Consider the following 19,759-nt stretch of genomic DNA (forward strand, 5'->3'; position numbering starts at 1 on the left):
ACCTTTTCCAGGACTAGTTTGAGGGAAATGGGACTTTGCAAATGGAGGAATGTAATCCCACTCAAATAAAGATTCCCACCACATCTCAGCCTCCTCTGGGAACTCAGGAAATCCCTATTCGGGCGGCACCCTAAGAACCACTCCCACTAGCAAGGCTCCAGAGCACTGCGCTGCACTTCGCTCCCTCTCCTGCATGCAGTCCTTCCTGCCTTTTATTTTTTTTTTTTAAATATATTTTATTGATTTTGTACAGAGAGGGAGGGAGAGAGATAGAGAGTTAGAAACATCGATGAGAGATAGACATCGATCAGCTGCCTCTTGCACACCCCCTACTGGGGATATGCCCGCAACCAAGGTACATGCCCTTGACCGGAATCAAACCCGGGACCTTTCAGTCCCCAAGCCAACGCTCTATCCATTGAGCCAAACCGGTCTTGGCCCTTCCTGCCTTTTAAACCGGGGTGCGGGCCAGGCTGCATTTTGGAGCGCAGTTTTAAACAGTCTGAGACAGATGGGTAACAAACAGAAAATGGGAGAGGGACTAAGGCCCAAAGAAAGGCCTGTGAGAGTGGCAGCAACCACCGGGCCAGTGCAGGAGCAGGAGGGAGGGAGCTAGAATCAGCTTCTCCTGAGGAGTTTCCAGGGCAGGCTTATTTAGGTCCAAACTAGTTCTTTTGTTTTTCTATTTCTGTATTAGTGTACAATTTAAGTTTGATGCACTTACTTCAAAACTACATATTGTACCCCTGACCGGTTTGGTTCAGTGGATAGAGCTTCGGCCTGTGGACTGAAGGGTCCCAGGTTTGATTCTGGTCAAGGGCATGTACCCTGGTTGCCAGCACATCCCAGTAGGGAGTGTGCGGGAGGCATCTGATCTATGTTTTTCTCTCATTGATAATTGTAACTCTATCCCTCTCCCTTCCTCTCTGTAAAAAATCAACAAAATGTATATTTTTAAAAACTACACATTTATATATTACGCCCAGACTTCGTGATCCCCAAGGACCACTAGGGAGCCGAGTCCGATGCAATAAACAAAAGAGCCTTTTCCATGCTAGCATGGGCTCCGTCCCACTCACGCCAGCAGCATGGCGGGAGAGAGCGAATTTCGCCCAGTCCAGGGGTTTTACTCGGGTCGGTGATGATGTCACTGCCTCAGCTAACCCTGATTGGTTGGGTGAGGGCTAGGGCGGAGTTGGGAGCTCATCCTCGCCCCGCCCTGCCCTCTCATATATATATATATCATAATAAAAGTGTTCTTATGAGTATAATACTTGAGAATAGCCTTAAGGAATCATTAGTATTACAAAATAGATAATAAAACATTTCTGGAAAATGAAGCTTTGGATTTTTTACTTGGGTTTTTAAATGTCTTAGACAAACAAGTCCTCTGCCACAGTAAATTCTTCATAAACAGCCCTAGCTGGTGTGGCTCAGTGGACAGAGCATGGGCGAGGACTGAAGGGTCCCGCGTTCATTGCAGGAAAGGGCACAGGCCCTGGCTGCGGGCTCAATCCGCAGGGCGGGGGCGTGTAGGAGGCGGCGATCAATGATTCTCTCTCATCAATGTTTCTCTCTTCTCTCTCCCTTCCGCTCTGAAAGCAATACAAAAATTAAAAATAAAACGCTTTAAAAAAAAGTTCTTCATGAACATCCGCTGAGTGGTTTACACAATCCCGCTCCCACGCCTCGCGGAGAAGCTTCCTGTTTCTCGGCGGTCACGCACCCGTGGCTTCCGGGGCACTGGGTCCCCTTGCACAAGGTCGCCGGGCCACGGCGCCTGCGCGCAGGCCGGGTGTGGGCTGCCGCCAGCTCCCGGTCCGCGGCTCCCGCAGCCCACGGCCCCCCCACGCCGCCCCGCCCACAGCCCCGCCCCTCGCCCTTAGCCCCGCCCCCAGTCACAGGGCCCTTGGGCTTCTCCTGTAGCCCCTCCCGCTCCCGTCCACCCATCCTGCTCCACTCCGCGTGCGCATGCGCTGCGCCCGCCCACCGTCCGCGCTCTCCCGCGGCGGCGGACGCAGGCCTGTGCTCCTCCGCTTCCCCGTCGCCGGCGCTCCCACAGGCCCGGGGCCGCCGGCGCTCCTCCTGGCTGGCGGGGCCATGACGCGGCGGCCTGAGGCGGGCGGCGCGGGCCGCGGTGCGCTGGCGCTGCGGGCGCTGCTGGCGCTGGCCCTGTGCGCGCCGGGCGCCGGCGGCCAGGCGCTCGAGTGGTACTCGGCCGTGGTGAGCCTGCAGTACGTGGACCGGCACACCAACCGCACCGTGTGCAGCGTCTCGGAGAGCGGCCGCTTCGGCGACAGCTCCCCCAAGGCGGGCGCGCTGGGCCTGGTGGGCGTCCCCCGCGCCGCGGACGGCGACTCCGCGGGCTGCGCGCCCGGCACGCGCTTCGTGGTGCCCGCGCCGGGCGGCCGCGCGGCCGCGCCCTGGGTCGCCCTGGTGGCGCGTGGGGGCTGCGCCTTCAAGGACCAGGTGCTGGCGGCGGCGCGGAGCAACGCCTCGGCGGTGGTGATCTACAACGAGGAGCGCCACGGGAACCTCACCGGGCCCCTGGCCCACGCGGGTGAGCGGGCTGGGCTCGGGCGGGCGGTCCCGGGCTCAGGGAAGCCCTGGCCTTGCTGGGCGCCGTTAGGAGGGCGCCAGCCTACCCACAGGTACCTTCGCCTGGCCCTTTCCCGAGGCCGTGGTGGAGGCGAGAGAAATTAAAATCCGCAGGGAGGAGTGTGGTTCTAGCCGGAGCCTCCTGACTGCTCGCCGTGGTCCCCTTCCACCCCGCGTCCCCGAGCCGGGCGGCAGGGCCCTGAGCTTCCCCGGGCATGCGGGGCGGGCGCCCTTCCCCAGCACAGGGCGCTTGGTAGCTCCGGTTTCCTGACTGAAAACACGTCTGAGCATTCCCAACTAAGCCGGGATCTCGGACTCACCTCTGAGCCCGAAAGCCTGGGCTTAGTTTGGGTGTGTTGTCTCACTCACTAAATGGAAGGCTAGGGCACTGGCTTGACTACCAATCAGATTCGTTTAGCCTTGAATTTAGATGAAATTTTTAATGCCGGGTTGATTCAAGAAAAGATCTTGCTTTTTGCCAGGTGAGCCTTCCTACTTACACTCACTCCCCAGGGCAACAGGTTGCCTCTTCAACAAGTAACGATCGTTTAAAAGTCTTTTGTGAGGTATCTTCAGGACTGGATCCGCTGCCTTGAACCAGTACGCAGCAGAACTGTTTTTTCTGTTCTTGCAAGATCATGACTCATTCTGAATTTACTGTTATTAAAATCTTTTAAAGTTTCTGCTACTTCTGCAACTTTTTCATTCTGTTTTGGCTTTCTGAACGCAAGTTTCGAACCTGACAATAAAGCGAAGTCAGGAAAGTGTCTTTGGATTTGCCCTACGGTAGCGAAGTGGTAGGAACGGAAGTCAGCTGAGAGGAGGAAGTGGTCACAGGTTGCTGGAAGGGTGTGGGAGGGGCTGAGGCCTGGGGGGAGCTGGCCCGGAGGGCTGGAGGGCGAGCATTGGCCGTGGGAAGGATGGTCTGCTGGAGATGGGCTGGAGAAGAGGAGTCGCAGAGGAGGTCTCGGAGAGATGGTGTCCAGGACATTGTGAAGGGCTTGACCTCATAGTAGAGGCAAAACTCCTCAGTTGCAACAAAAAGGAAGTGGGTTTGGAGAGGAAGTGGAGACGGCCATTTAGAGGATGGGCAGTTATTCCAATGATTACAAATCTATCCAGTTGTCATTGTACCCAAGCTTCAGTCTACATTGTACCCAAGCTTGACTCTACAACATCTTGATGTGGCCATTTTCTTCTTGGCGGCAGGCCCATCAGCCTGCAGTTTCCTAAGTCTGCATTGTTTTAAAATATGTTTTCATTGGTTTCAGAGAGTAAGGAAGAGGGAGGGAGAGAGACATCAGTGATGAGAGAATCACAAACTGGCTGCTTCTGCAGAACCCCCACTAGGGATCAAGCCCGAAACCTGGGCATGTGCCCTGACCAGGAATCGAACCATGACCTCCTGAATCACAGGTCACCACTCATCCACTGAGCCACACTGGCGGGACTTCAATCTGCACTTTTTTATAAGGCACTCCCATCTTTCTAGACTAACAGGACTGGTCCTAACCGTGGTTCAGCAACCTTGCTTGTATTATTGACATACAGTTTATCCAGGCCCAGGAAAACACTTCTTATTTTAACTCTTCCTCTAGTAAGCCTTTGTTCCCATTCTCAGGGTCCATTCTAGCCTTGCTGCTGTGAGAATAATTCTGTTTGAGACAATGAAGAAGGAGCAGCAGTTTTTTAATGTGTGACAGTACCTGTGCTCAGGCCTCTATCCAGCGGCGGCCTGCCGGCGGTCCGCCAGCCGCTGGTGGTCCGTGAGGTCCAAAAGGTCGGCGACTGCTGGTCTAGGGCAGCACATAACCCTCCTGACAGCCCTTTGCCAACGAGGAAACTAACATTCAAAGAATGTAAATGACTGGCCCAAAGCAGCAAGGTGATGGAAGGTCAGACCATTCTGTGTTGTGGGAGGGCCTGTCTTGGCATTACAGGGTGTTTAGCAGCATCCCTGGCCTCTACCCACCGGTGACAACATGTCTCCAGATATTGCCAAGTGTTGGTCAGGGGCCTGGCCATCACCCCATGATCGGGAGGGAGGGGCGCACGCAGGAGGAGGAGTGGGGATGACTAAATCATCCAGCTTTTTGCACCACTGGCTTAAAAGGAGATGACCAATTTGGGAGCAGTGTGACTAAGGGATTAAACACAAGAGAAACTGGAAGAAGAGAATCCAGTTGGACTGCTGGGCTAGTCCAGTAGAAGTATCATGGTGACTGTAAAGATGGAAAAGAAGGACCCTCACAGAACTTGATCCAACTGGGGGCAAGGGTGGAATGTATCATGACTGTTTGAGAATGGGATAGAATTAAAATTGAATGAATGTAATTAAGTCAGAAGAAGCAGTTGTGACAAACTTGAATTTGAAATGTTACTTGAAGGCAGTGCAGACTTAGGCTTCTAGTATTTTGTCCGGATGAGGCTAGAGCCAGTAAAAACCTTGGGTTTTTACGCAGTGCTCCTGTGTAACCCTGGTGTGAGACAACACCGGTGGAGATGGCCACTTCTCAAATTGAATCATGAGAGTCTCAGCGAGAATTTCTTCAGTTTTTCTAAACATGTTGCTTGATTCTATTAGAAATCAGTATAAGACATTTTGGGTTTATATCAGTATTATAGTGTGGCTCTAAAATAAATCATGACTTTAAGGTCAGAACAGCTATAAGAAGGGTTACACTAATGCCCAGAGTGGATGCCCTTTAGCAGATGGGTACTGAGCCACGTATTGTGTCTTCTCAGAGACAGAAATACATATGACATATGCCTGCTTTGAGGAGTTTGTGCCTAGTGAGAGCAATAAGCAACAATGAAGACATTGCAAAGATGGTAGAAGTCAGTTTGAACATGATCAGTAAAAATTGATACAAGTCAAATAATTGAAATGAAAGTTTTTATACAGTACTGGAGGCCCAATGCACAAAATTTATGCAAGAGTAGGCCGTCCTTCCACCCCCACCCCTGCTGCCGGCACCTGCTTCCCTCTTTGGGGCGATCATGGGGTTATGGCCAGGCCCCTGACCAATCACATCCCACCTGCCTTGGCTGGCCTTGTGCCAGTGGGTGTCATAGTGTGGGTCCCAGATGGTTGTCTGGAAGGTCATCTGGTCAGTCATTTGCTGTTCAATAATTAGCATATTATACTTTTATTATTATAGACTAGAGGCCAGGTGCATGAAGTTCATGCACAGGAGAGGGGGTGTCCCTCAGCTCACCCTGCACCCTCTCCAACCTGGGACCCCTAAACGGAAAGTTGGACATCCCTATCACAATCTAGGACTGCTGGGTCCTAACTGCTCTCCTGCCTGATTGCCCCTAAACACTTCTGCCTGCCAGCCTGATCACCCCTAACCATGCTCCTGCCAGCCTGATCGACATCTAACTGCCCTCCCCTGCTGGCCTGGTCACCCCTAACTGCCCTCCCTTGCTGGCCTGGTCACCCCCAACAGCCCTCCCCTGCTGGCCCGGGCACCCCTAACTTCCCTCCCTTGCTGGCTTGGTGCCCCTAACTGCCCTCCTCTGCTGGCCCAGTCACCCCCAACTGCTCTTCCCTGCTGGTCGGTCACCCCTAACTTTTCTTCCTTGCCAGCCTGGTCGCTCCTAACTGCTCTCCCCTGTAGGCCTAATCACCCACAACTGCCCTCCCCTGTTGGCCATCTTGTGGCAGCTATCTTGTGCGTTGGAGTGATGGTCAATTTGCCTATTACTTCTTTATTATATAGGATTGGCCTTAATGTAGTTACTGGCAGTTAATAAGTTGGATGATTCTTTAGCTGAAATCTTGGTATGGCCTTTTAGGATTGGTGCTTTCATTCTGTTGATAGTTGTTTACTAAGTGCCAAGTATGGCAAGGCTTAGAGCTGTGAACTGTGTTTGGGGAAGAGGCCATAGTAGGGGTGGAGGGAGATGACAAAGATCTGTAAGAAGTCTTTAAACTTCCCCCAACTTGCTGGCTCAGTTGATTATGGCATCATCCCATACACCAGAAAGGTTGCAGGTTTGATTCCAGGTCAAGGCATATACCTAGGTTGTGGGTTCAATCCCTAATTGGAGCATGTATGGGAGTCAACTTATCAATGTTTCACTTTCTACATCGATGTTTCTCTCTCTTCCTCCCTCCTTCTTCTCTCTCTCAAATCAATAACCATATCCTCAAGTGAGGATTTAAAAAAAAAGACTCTAACCTTAAGAGAGATGTGCATTTTGTGTTTGCAGATCACAATAATCTTTTATGAATAACACATTTTTTTATTTTCTATAATTCTTATTTTTCAGTTACAGTTGACATACAATAATATATTCATCCCAGGTGTACAACCCAGTGATTAGACATTATATAACTTTCTAAGTGATCATGCTGATAAGTTTCATACCTAATTGACACCATACATAGTTATTAGAATATTATTGACTATATTCCCAATGCTGTACTTTATGTCTCTTTTCTGATACTACCAATTTGTACTTCTTAATCCTTTTATCTTTATATCCATCCTCCAAATCTCCTCCCTGGTAACTATCAAAATGTTCTCTGTATCTCTGAGTCTGTTTCTGGTCTGTTTGTTTGTCTATTTTGTTTTTTAGATTCAAATGTTGATAGATACATGTTTGTTGCCATTTTATTCTTTTTCTTCTTCAAGAAGACTTTAACATTTCATGTAATGTTGGTTTTGTGGTGATGAACTCCTTAAACTTCTTCTTCTGGGAAGCTGTTTATATGTTCTTCAGTTCTGAATTATAGCTTTGCTGGATAGAGAAATCTTGGTTGTAGGTCCTTGCATTACATCACTTTAAATCAGTTCCTTCTGGCCTGAAAAGTTTCTGTTGAAAAGTCAGCTCACAGTCTTATGGGATCTTTCTTGGAGATAACTAACTGCTTTTCTCTCGCTGCTTTTAAGATTATCTTTGTCTTTAACCTTTGGCATTTTAATTATGTGTGTTGGTGTGGGCTTCTTTGGTTTCATCTTGTTTTGGACTCTGAACTTCTTGGGCCTACATTTCACCAGATTAGGAAAGTTTTCCAACATTATTTTTTTTTTAATTTTTTTTATTAATTTTTTTTTTCAGAGGAAGGGAGAGGATAGAGATTTGGAAACATTGATGAGAGAGAAATATCCATCAGCTGTCTCCTGCACACTTCTTACTGCAGGCTAACGCTCTATCCACTGAACCAAACCAGTTAGGACCCAACGTTATTTTTTCAAGTAGGTTTTTAATTTATTGCTCTTTCCTCCTCCTAGCATCACCATTTTGTGAATGTTGGTATGCTTGAAGTTGTCCCAGAGGCTCCTTATACTATTCTTTTTTTATTATTATTATTATTCTCATTTTTGGGGGTTTTTTTGTTGTTGTTGTTCTGATTGAGTGTTTTTTGCTTCCTTGCCTTCCAAATATCTGATTTGATCCTCTGCTTCATCTATTGTATTATTGATTTCCTATATTTTTCATTTCAGTTCATGAATCCTTCATTACTGACTGGTTCTTTTTTGTGTTTCTAGTTTCATGTTTGTTGTTTTTAATATATTTTATTGATTTTTTTACAGAGAGGAAGAGAGAGGGATAGAGAGTTAGAAACATCGATGAGAGAGTGATAATCATTGATCAGCTGCCTCTTGCACACCCCCTGCTGGGAATGTGCCCGCAACCAAGGTACATGCCCTTGACCAGAATTGAACCTGGGACCTTTCCATCCACAGGCCGACACTCCATCCACTGTGCCAAACTGGTTTCGGCTCTAGTTCCGTTTTTATGTTTCCTATATCTTTATTGAAATTTTAAGTTCATCTACTTTTTAAGTTCATTGAGCAACCTTATAACAAGTGTTTTGAACTCTCCACCTGGCATATTGCTTGTCTCCATTTTGTTTAGTTCTTCTGGAGTTTTGTCCTGTTCTCTCATTTGGAACATGTGTCTTTGTACCCTCATTTTGGCAGCCTCCCTGTTTGAATCCATGTGTCAGGTAGAGCTGCTGTCTCCCAGGCTTGATATAGGAGTCTTATGCAGTCAGTGTCCAGTAGTAGAGCCCAGGGGCACAGTCTCCCCAGTCACCAAGCTGGGCACTCTAGGTGCACCCTGTGAGGGCTGTGTACACCTTCCTGTTGTAGTTGTGCCGTGATTGCTGTTGGCATGTCAACGGGAGGGATTTACTCCCAGGCCAGTTATCTGCCAGGACTGCCTGTGACCACCATGGAGGATCAGCTGTGCAGAAGCTGGCCCCACAGAATAGAACTTAGCAGGGCTCTCATGCCTGCTAAGTCTGCCCCTAGAATGTGGTGCTTATGGAGGTGGTTGGTGGTACTTCAATGTGGTCTGAATCTCAGACCTCCCAGGAGGTGCAGGCCAAGGTCAGCCGCCACCTTTGCCCTGCTTAGAGCCACCCATCAGGACCTGCAAAGCAGTCTGCAGATGGCTGCTACTTATGCTGGACTTGGAGGTGCCCAGGAGAGGCCAAGCTACAAACTAAGACCAGCTGTCACTAGTGCCAGGTCTGGGGCAATGTACTGAGAGGTATGAGGCACACCAAGGCCAGATGCTGCTTGTTTGAGAGATTTTAAGAAAGTCTGAGCATGAGCCAAGACAGGCCATTTGTTTGAAAAAGCCAATGAAAATAGATCAGGTAGACCCACAAGTTGGATGGAGCGGTGCTTCAGGGCCTCACCATGGTGGGGCAATAGCTTTAGCTAAGTTGATGGAGGTCCAGTTATGGTGCCCACCTGCCAGCTCTGTCGGGGAGGGCTCATCAAAGGAACTACAGCCCCTGCCAGCATTTCTGTCTGGAGAAAAGCTGCCCCTCCAGCTTTCACTCTGGTGCTGGACAATTTAGTTTCTCCCTGCATTTCCTGATACCTTTTTAGCTGCTGCCCCAGTGCTGAAGCTCAGAAGGAGTGAGTCCTAATAAGTGCGTGTGCTGGCCCTTTAAGAGGAACTGCCTGCAACTCCAGCAGCCTCTGTCTCACTTAGCCACATTCTCTGCAGGTTTTTACAGCCCAGAGTTATGGGAACTTCTCTTCCTGGCATTGGAGCCTTGGGCTGAGGGGACCTAGTGTGGGGCTAGGACACTTCACCCCTGGGGAGTGGGGGGTCACTGTACCTGAGATATCTCTCCTGATTTTATCAGCCACACATAGGTGTGGTACCAGCCTTGCTCATTCTGCATCACTTCCCTCCCTACCAGTATCAGTGTGGCTGCTTCTTCAAATCCTTAGTTGTAGAAATTCTGTTCAGCTAGATTTCAGGTGGCTCTGAGTGATGGCGGTTCTGCAGTTCTATTGTAATTTTGTTGTGATTTTGAGAGGATTCAAATACTATCTCAGCCTAAACTGATAAATTCTTGATGATCTTTAATGCGCACTCCCACAAACAATCTAAAAATTTAGCTTTGAATTTATACGTATTTTGGTGCTATAACAAGATAGAAATGGCAGCTGGCAGCTTCATAGAAGGTGGAATTAATTAGGACAGTTCGAAGAAAGATTGAGTTTTGAAGGACAAGTTAAGATGATAAAGTGTCTCCGGGGATGTGTGGTGTGAGGTAGGGGTGGCAAAAGGCTGAATGATTGAAATAAAGTAATGCATTTAGGAAAATTACAGAGTTCTCAGCAAGAGTGTTAAGTAATATATTCACTAAATACAAAAAAATTTTTAAGCAAGCCAAATTATTGAAAACATAATTTAACATTCCAGGGAGAGAACTGCATTTGTTTTGGGGTCCACTTAACTCTGACCCAACTTTAAAAATGTAAAATAGCTTCAAATTGCAGACATTTACATTTCTATTTAGTGAACTATTTCCCCTTATTGGGTCATTTCAACTATAATGCCAGAAGATAAGCCAGTTTTTCAGATGGATTCATTCAGAAACCCTTCTCTGGGGTCATCACTGTTTGATGCTGGGCTACAAAACTAATAAATGAGAACAGGTAGTACTGGTCTAGTGAGGGAAAGAGACCTGTAAAGAAATTATAATAGGTATGTAGATATCACTCTTGATGGCTGCTCGGGTAGGCAACTAGCCGCAGCTGTACACAACAATTTTAATAAAATACAACTAAAATATAAAATGGACATTACCCAGAACTACAGGAAAGTCGACTGACTGGAAATCCTACAACAAGAAGCAAGGAGAAAACCAGAAGGAAGCACGGAGGAGCTGTAAAAGCCTAAGGTACGGAGACACGTGGCGCACGCCAAGAGGACGGAGCCGGAGAGGAGGGAGGCCGAGTGCCTGGCGGGCGTTCCCTAGCGGAAAGGAGATAAAACTCCGACTGTGCTGGGCCCCCAACTGCTCTGAACCCCCGTTCTAGGCCAGACCCCGGGGACTCAGGCTCAGCCATAGGGAGCTGGGCTGTAAGTCGGAACCCCGGGGTAGCGGAGAAAGGAGGTCCCGGAGGCGCGCACACTGCCCCCAGAGAAGGGACGGTCGGCTGTGCCGCGGGATTGCCCTGACGGGAAGGAGACTGGGGCTCCAGACTGCTGTGAACGCCACCTCCAACTCCACTTCCAACTGAACTGAACCCCAATACCGGGCTCATTGTGGGAGAGCATAGACTGTTTGGCAGCAGGCGAAAATCGAGGGCACCTTTCTCTCAGAGGCGCCGGCAGCGAGCACTGAAGGACCCGCATAGGGCGGGGCTGACGGAAGCCAAAGCTGCAGGCCCCACCCTGAAACCCCGTCCCATCTGTAACTGCGAAATGCGACAACAAAATAGATCACAAACGAAAGAAATGGAGGACAAAAAGCGTCTGGATATAGAGTTCAAATCTACGCTTATAAGGTTTTTCAAGAATTTCCTAGAAAAGATGGATAAGGCCTATGAGGATATGAAAAGAGATCAACTAGAATTAATAAGGAGTCAACAAGAAATGATAAGGGATCAACAAGAAATAAAGAATACATTGTCTGAAATAAAAAATATTCTACAGAGTCCTAAAAACAGAAGGGAAGATCGCAAGAATCAAGTCAAAGATTTGGAACATAAAAAGCCAGAAGACACTCCTCCACAGAAGCTAGAAGGCAAGAGAATCCAGAAAATTGAAGATAATGTAAGAAACCTCTGGGACAACTTCAAGCGAACCAACATCAGAATTATGGGGGTCCCAGAAGATGAGAGAGAGCAAGATATCGAAAACATACTGAAAGAAATAGTGACAGAAAACTTCCCCCACCTGGTGAAAGAATTTGACTTACAAGTCCAGGAAGCGCACAGAACTCCAAACAAAAGGAATCCAAAGAGGACCACACCGAAACACATCATTATTAAAATTCCAAGAGCAAAAGATAAAGAGAGAATATTAAAAGAAGCAAGAGCAAAGAAGGTAGTAACTTATAAAGGAGCACCTATACGATTGTCAGCTGACTTCTCAACAGAAACCATGCAGGCCAGAAGGAATGGCAAGAAATATTCAAGGTGATGAATAGCAAGAACCTACAGCCAAAAATAAGCTACCCAGCAAAGCTATCACTCAGAATCGAAGGCCAGATAAAGAGCTTCACTAATAAAAAAAAGCTAAAGGAGTTCATCACCACCAAACCAGAATTATATGAATTGCTGAAGGGGGTTCTTTCAGAAGAGAAAGTAAACAAAGATAAAAATTATGAACAACAAATAAGTAATTATCAACAAGTGAATCTAAAAACCAAGGAAATTAAAAAAATCTGATGAACAATATTAACTGTTGAATATAATAGAATCAGAGGTATGGAAGGGGAGTGAACTGACGATTCTTGGGGAAAAGGGGAGAGGGGGGCGTGGGAAGAGACTGAACATAAACTGTGCACCTATGGATGAGGACAATGGGGAGAGGGGAAAGGGCAGAGGGTGGGGTGGGAACCTGGTGGAGGAGAGCAATGGTGGGGGGCGGGGGAAGGAACATTTGTAATAATATGAAAAATAAAAACTTATTAAAAAAAAAAAAAGAAATTATAATAGGTATGTAAAAAGAAGCATGTCTAAGAGGCTTTGACACATTGCATACTCAAAGGGGTAGATGGTACTGAAAGCCTTAGATTGAGCTGATGTGAAGTCTCCAGGTTAAGGGAAAAGATGGAGAGAGTATAGAAGTTTAAGTTTTTGGAAAAAGAAAACAAAAGTTCATGGAGTTTTCTTGCTAGAGCTTTAAAATGTATTCCTTGCTGCCTGAATTAGTTTTCTAGAACAGAAACCTAATCTACTACTTTAAATATTTCAGTAGTTCCCATCTCTTTCAATAGAATGTTGAGATCTACTTTAAGTAGTTTCCTTGGGAGGAGAAATGGTACGCTAGACTCAAAGGTAACCCTCTAGAATTTTAAAGCTATTGACTGTAAACCAGATTTTTTTTTTTCTTTTTAAAAATTTTTTTTACATTTTTGACAAGGTGTAGGAGGAACACAGAAATTTGAAAGGAAATGGCAATACATCCAATTTTATTTTGGGTATAGAAGAGTTTTGTAGATAATTTGGCTTGCTAAAGAATACTTTATTTGATACTTATTATTATTTTTTCAAGTAGGTTTTTTATTGTGTACTCTGTGAAAGACCTTGTGCTAAAGTGTAAGACAAAAATAAAGCAAACTGCCTGCAGTTCTCCTGTCTGATGCTGATGGGTATAGATTTGGGGCAAGGGTGGAGGAGGGTTGCACAAGATGACTTTCTTAGGCAACGTGACTGATAGCAATGATCAGGCCTGAGGAAGAAAAGTTGCTCTGAGGCTTTTCTCACAGTGCAGGTGCCTCCTGTGGAGACGCCGGTTGTGCAGTTGGGAGTGAGTTGTGAGGTGCTGTCTTAGCCATTGAGGCCCTCGGGAGTAGAGATGTTTCAGGAGCAGGGCAGGGCCAGCACCCTGGGGGTTGTGCAGGCAGTGACCCAGCTAGTGCATTTTATCAACTGCCCTGCCTCCTGTTTTTCCAAAAATGTCCCAGAAAAGCAAATCACAGGACAGAATGAGTCTTCATTCTGAGTTTTGTTAATTTAAAGTAGTTCTCAGAAGTAGTCTTGCTGCCGAAACTGGTTTGGCTCAATGGATAGAGTGTCGGCTGGGGGACTGAAAGGTCCCGGGTTCGATTCCGGTCAAGGGCATGTACTTTGGTTGCGGGCATATCCCCAGTAGGGGGTGTGCAAGAGGCAGCTGATTGATGACTCTTTCTCATCGATATTTCTAACTCTCTATCTCTCTCTCTTCCTCTCTGTAAAAATCAATAAAATATATTAAAAAAAAAAAAAGGATGATATTAGTAATGATAGTAGTCTTTAAAAAAAAAAAAAAGAAGAAGTAATCTTGCTGATGTAATTACAGTCTACACAGAAAACAGGTTAGCCTTCATCCTAGACACAAAACACTTTTTAAATTATTTCTTTTAACTCGCTAAACTAAGATTGATTTCCTAGGTAAAAATTTCAGGTTCTGTGACAGTGTTTTCCATTCAGGGATCCTGCTCATGATGAGTGTGAGTCGCCTCACCCCTCTCCCATCTGATCTTAGGTGTGGAAGAACCTCTCTGCTCTCAGTTCTTTTTTCACCTCTCATTCATTCATTTGTTTGTTTATTCAACAAACATTTATTATGTGCCAGCTTGTATGTGAGGTGCCGGAGTTCTCGTCCCAGCCTTACAAAGGGTTCAGCAATCTGGAGAAAGGAGCTGCACATAGATTCAAGAAAGAGTCCAAAAAATGAAAGATAATTTTGAAAGGCATTGTGGGTCAGAGGATCCAGCCAAAGGAGCTGGAAGACTACCCCTTGTCTAAGGACCCCTTGTTATTTATTAGCACAATCTCTCCTAAGGCAAGGTGGGGACATACACTTCAAAGGGTAAGGTTTCAAAGGGGAGGGTTCAGAAACATGGTTAGTTTGGGGAATAGCCTACAGCTGTTAGGGTGTTTGGCCAACGGAGGCAATAACATGCCCTGAGCTGTCTGGCAGCGGACAGTCCTATTCAGGTTTGGGGGAAGTGCCATTTAGCCGTTCCAACAGATAATTACTTTTGACTCAGCCCTTGTTGAGCTCCCCAAGCTTCACCAACCTTTTGGTGAAACTCTTGTAATTATGACATGCTGGAAGTGGGCACGAGGATAATGAGATTAATACCTTCGGTCATCCAAACTGGACCAGTTACCATCCCAAATATGTTTTTATGATGGTTTCACAGCCTGGGGGTTTCACACTTTCCTTTGCTGTAACCTTTCCTGTCCTCCCCGATGTAACTGAAATGCCTGTCTCCCCAGGTAAAACGTACCCCCATTTCTGCAGCTCTGTTTCCCACTTTCTTTTTAAACAAGTGACAGTTCAAAATAGAAAATCCTCCTCTCCGTTTTGTAGCTGAAGACACATTCTCAGAGAAGATGGATTCTCGTGGCCCAGACAGTAGTAGCAGAATGAAGTTGAACCCAGGCTATGGCCCCCATGACGGTACAGGTCTGATTTTTCCAGACCCAGCCTTTCCGGGTGCTGGCGACACTGGCAGCTCTTAGCACTTCCAGCTTCCTCTGTAAGGTGACCGTGGGCCTTCTCCGCTTCGAGTAGATGTGAGCGGGAGGCGCCCCGGGTTTGTCTGCACTCTCACCAACAGGAAGGCGCCGCAGCGGTGCCAGCTGTGCGTGTGGCTTCAGCATGGCAGGGACCGTTTTGTTTTCTGAGTGAAGGTTATGACTGAGGCTGGTCTCCCTACATTCATGTGTTCCTGAGACTTCCACAGAGAGGAGCTTTACATAAAGGGCTTCCGCTTGTGCGGTGCCATCGAATACAAGCCGAAGAGCCAGCAAAGTGTTTCTCTCCGTGTCTTTCTCAGCCACCAGATGCTTGTCTTCCTGGTGGGGGAACTGCCGGTGTGAGGCCACGCAGCTCGTGCAGCGATGCTTGTGGGCCCGCCACAGGGTCCCTCCAGCCCAGCCCTGAGCAGGCTGCCCTCTGGTGTGTCAGTAACTGAGCCCATGGCGAGGGTCACACTGGATTTGCTCTTAAGATAAAATGGTGTTACTGTGGGTTTCAGCATAATGCGGAAAACATTATATATGGATTTTTAAATTGGTTTTTGAGTAGTAACGGGTGCGCACAGTACAGAATTCTTCCTATGCCAGCTCTTCCCGGGGGCTGCAGTCTCTGGGGCCGCCTTCCAGAGGTGGTCCAGGCCAGCGGCCGCCGGCCTTCCGGCCTCTAGACCGATACGGCCATTTGAGCTCCGGTCCGCACGGCGCTACATGACGCGTGCTCCTAACCGTGGAGCTGGGTGCTGTCACACCGACAGAGCTGCCGCCTCCTCTGTGTGATGCGCTGTTATGAGCAGCTTTCTGACTGATGGATGTTTAGATTGTGATAGAAAAGACATTGACAATATCTTTATAGATACCTCACGTGTACATAGGTATGTGTGCATTGAGTTCTTGGATGTGGAATCAATGGGCAAGAGACACGTTTAGAAAGTGTGCTGATACCCATTGCCCTCCAGATCGTAGTGATCGCTCACCTCAGGGTGTGCATTACTCCTGTCCGTACAGTGTCACACGTTCATCTTGGGCAGTGTTACAGGTGAAATGTTTCTCTCTGTCCCACACTTTTCATATGTCTAAAATCCACTTATTGGAGAGAAACTGTGCAGTTTCTTTTTGAGGTGATAAAAATGGTATGAAATTAGACAGTGATACTTTCATACTTTTGTAAATACACTTAAAATCACTGGATCGAACCCATTAAAAAGGGTGAATTTTGTGGCATGGGAGTTATATCTTGCTAAAGCTGTTATTTTAAAATATAAAACCCATTTGCGTTTCCCTTGTTTCTTTATTGTCCTTTTTCTTATAGGAAATTAGTTTTGTTTTTGTTATGTTTCATTTTTCCACAGTTGCCCATTTGCTCTTTTAATCTTGATTCCTTGATTTTGCTCTTTAGACAAGTAGAAATTTTTCATTTTTATATATGGTTAGTCAGATCCTTTTTTCTTCTTCTTCTTTTAAGAAAATTTGAGGTGGTTTTTCATACTTGGAAAGGTTTTTCTTCAATATCATATATATTTAAATCTTTGCTTCTAAATCTTTAGAATTTCTTTTGGCTTAAGTTGTGAGGAAGGGATAATAGCTTTTTTCCTTCAGATGATACTCAATTGCCCCATACTTAATAAATAAAAACAATAATTGGCTGCTTCCTGCACACTCCACACTGGATCAAGCCTGCAACCCAGGCAGGCCTATACTCTATCCACCGAGCCAAACTGGCCAGGGCTGAAATTCAACCTTTATCATTTCCTAAATTCTTTTATGTTTTGTGGTCTAAATTCTGGACTTTTTATTCGGCCCCATTCTTGTTATTTCATATGTTACTATCACATATTTTAATAACTTTACATATAAAGACTTGTAAAACACTGTTTAAAAGTTTGCTTTATCATTCTCGATTATATTTCCCTTAAGTGACACTTTATTTTTATTGCATTAACTTACAGAGATGTTCATGAATTTGATTATTTCACTCCTTTGCTGCTTCTCTTATTTTCTTGTCTTATTATCTGTTCATTGTCTGTCAGATCGATCTATAATAATAAAAGCAATTCTAAATGAAACTGTGGGGGCAGGGGCTGAGGCAGAGGTGGTTAGGGGTGATCAGGCAGGCAGGCAGGCGGATGAGTTAGGAGTGATCAGTTATGCAGGCAGGCAGGCAGGCAGGCAGATGAGTGATTAGGGGCTATGCAGTCCCATATTGTGAAAGCGATGTCCGACTGCCAGACATCCTCTGAGGGGTCCCTGATTGTGAGAGGGTGCAGGCCGGGCTGAGGGGACAGCCCCTCCCCTCCATGCACAAATTTCGTGCACCGGGCCTCTAATGTTAAGTGATAGTGATCACAGGAGACATTCTCAGCTTGCCTCCCTTAGTGTAGTGCACATGCTTTAGGCATGAGATAGTAATATTCATATGTGAAATGGGGCTGTGTGGTTCTTTTGCTTGCTTTTTATTACCAAGTTTGGTTCCATTGTCTTAGAACTAATTTTAAAATACATATTTTTTAAATCAGCTGTGGAACAATTTAAATGTCATTGGTGTTGCTCATCCTGAAGAGGTTTGGTGGCAGAATCCCCATGAGCCCGAGGGGGGCTCTTGTTCTGTGGGGAGGCAGTTCTCACTGATTTATCCTACTTCTACGTAATCCCTCTATTTTCTCTTTTGGGACCACTATGTTTTCCTTAAAAATTACCCTTTTATCAAAGTTTTTGGATGGATATGCACGGATGAGTCATAGTATTCTTAAGTTTCTCTTAACTTCTACTATCTTATTTTGCATTCTCTATATTGATTTCTTTGTTCTTTTTTATAGGAACGGGAAATATAGTGGTCATTATGGTTAGCTACTCGAAAGGAAAAGAAATTTTGGATCTAGTACAAAAAGAAATTCAAGTCAAAATGACCATTCAGGTTGGGACCCGGCATGTCCAGGAGTTCATCAGTGGCCAGTCTGTGGTGTTCGTGGCCATCGCCTTCATCACCATGATGATCATCTCATTAGCATGGCTGATATTTTACTATATACAGCGTTTCCTGTATACTGGCTCACAGCTTGGAAGCCAGGTAATTATGGATAATCCTTTTTAACTTTGCTTTTTAAAAGATAGTTTGTAGGTTTTTTCCATAGATACTGCTTGAAGTTGTATTGGACCTTATTCTTAATTTCATTTTCACTCATAATAGTTAAGTATTGATATGATGCTTTTTCTGCAAATAACTTTTAAATAGAATATATTACACTTTTCTGTTCTGTGGGGAATCAGATATCTTTAAAGCCAGGTCACTTTTTGCATGTTTTGCAAACGTAATGGAATGACAAAGAGGCATGAGGCAGAGGGGACCTGGTTCTATGGCGCTGCGCCGGGAAGGACGGGGGGGGGGGGGGGGGGGGGGGGGGGGGGGGGGGGGGGGGGGGCGCGCGGGTTCCGCCTTCCTTGGAGCAGCTGCAGAGCCAGGCTCCCACACCGAGCTTCACGCCCGGGGCCCGGGGCCCTGCTGTTGGAAAAATCACCCTCCTGACCTGGAGGCAGGAGAGGGTCTTTCTGAGTCATCTTCTGCCTGTTGGCTTGGAAGCCCCTTTCCGACAGGGAAGCTAATAGTTGGTAGCCCCATCCTTAGCTTACAACTTTGTAGCCAATATTTAAACACTAGAGCACATGTGTCAAACACAAGGCCCGCGGGCCAAATCCAGCCCGCCAGGCCTTGCAATGTGGCCCGCACCGTGCTATCATCACTGCACTCCGCTGTCAGTTTATGACATTGTCAGTTTATGACTGTTCAGTAAACCATTCAGCCCGCGATTTAGGCTGGATTTTAGATTTTGGCCCCTTCTCTGATTGAGTTCGACACCCCTACACTAGAGGCCAGATGCACGAAAATTCGTGCAAGTGTAGACCTTCCTTCCCCCGGCTGCTGGCACCGGCTTCTCTCTGGCACTTGAGACCCGGGCTTCTCTCCTCTGCCTGCCAGTAGGCACCCAGGACTCAGGCTGGCTTCCTTTGGGCCACCCACAGGCACCCAGGACCCAGGCTTCATCAGAAAGGACGTTCGGAATGACGCCCGGAAGACATCCAGTCTAATTAGCATATTACCCTTTTATTATTATAGGTGAGAATTGGAATTGGGCTCTTGTTAGGCATGGAATTGAAAATAGTATCTCCCCCCATTGCAGTTTACATTCAGTATTGTTTTGCACAGCTTAGACAAACGTATACTTTATAAAGTGCCCCCCCCCAATATTTCTAGCACCCACCTGGCACCATTCATAGTTATCGACAGATATAAAAGGCTAATGTGCTAAGTGTCTGTCCAACCAGTAGCTGTGTTGCGCACTGACCACCTGGGCAGACACTCTGCAGGAGCTGCCATTCTCGGGTGACACACCCCGAGACCAGAGAGGAGGGAGCCCAATTCCTCATGGGGCCACGCGATCCCACCATCAGCCGTGGGTTGTTGCTGGGGCACGGTCGGCCCCGAATCTGGTTTACTGCTCACTGTGTTTGTGTTCCACACCCTGTATGACAGCAGCTTTGAAGAGTGCCCTCTCACATTCAGGACCCCTCAGGGGATCTCAGAGAGCCAGTGTCAGCCCGATCCACACAGGCCAGGCCAGGGACCCCTCTCTCCGCAGATGCCCTTCGAACCAAGTCACCTCCCCCGGGGCAGCCGGCCAGGGAGAGTCCATGGGAGGTGG

The 19,759-nt window shown here is 46.9% G+C and overlaps 1 protein-coding gene across 5 annotated transcripts in view; it reads left to right on the top strand.

Moving 5' to 3' along the window:
- The first annotated feature begins 1,957 nt into the window (after window positions 1-1,957).
- The window catches only part of RNF149 (ring finger protein 149), a 34,280-nt gene continuing 16,478 nt past the window's right edge, over window positions 1,958-19,759 (top strand). For all 5 annotated transcript variants that reach the window (XM_084900522.1, XM_084900524.1, XM_084900523.1 and 2 more), the window contains exons 1-2: window positions 1,958-2,560; window positions 17,879-18,129. In XM_084900522.1, the coding sequence (XP_084756648.1) occupies window positions 1,972-2,560; window positions 17,879-18,129 (840 nt within the window). In that variant the 5' untranslated portion in view covers window positions 1,958-1,971. The remainder of the gene's footprint in view (window positions 2,561-17,878; window positions 18,130-19,759) is intronic.

Source organism: Pipistrellus hanaki (assembly GCF_964339955.1).
Source record: "Pipistrellus hanaki genome assembly, chromosome: 12".
Taxonomy (NCBI): Eukaryota; Metazoa; Chordata; class Mammalia; order Chiroptera; family Vespertilionidae; genus Pipistrellus; species Pipistrellus hanaki.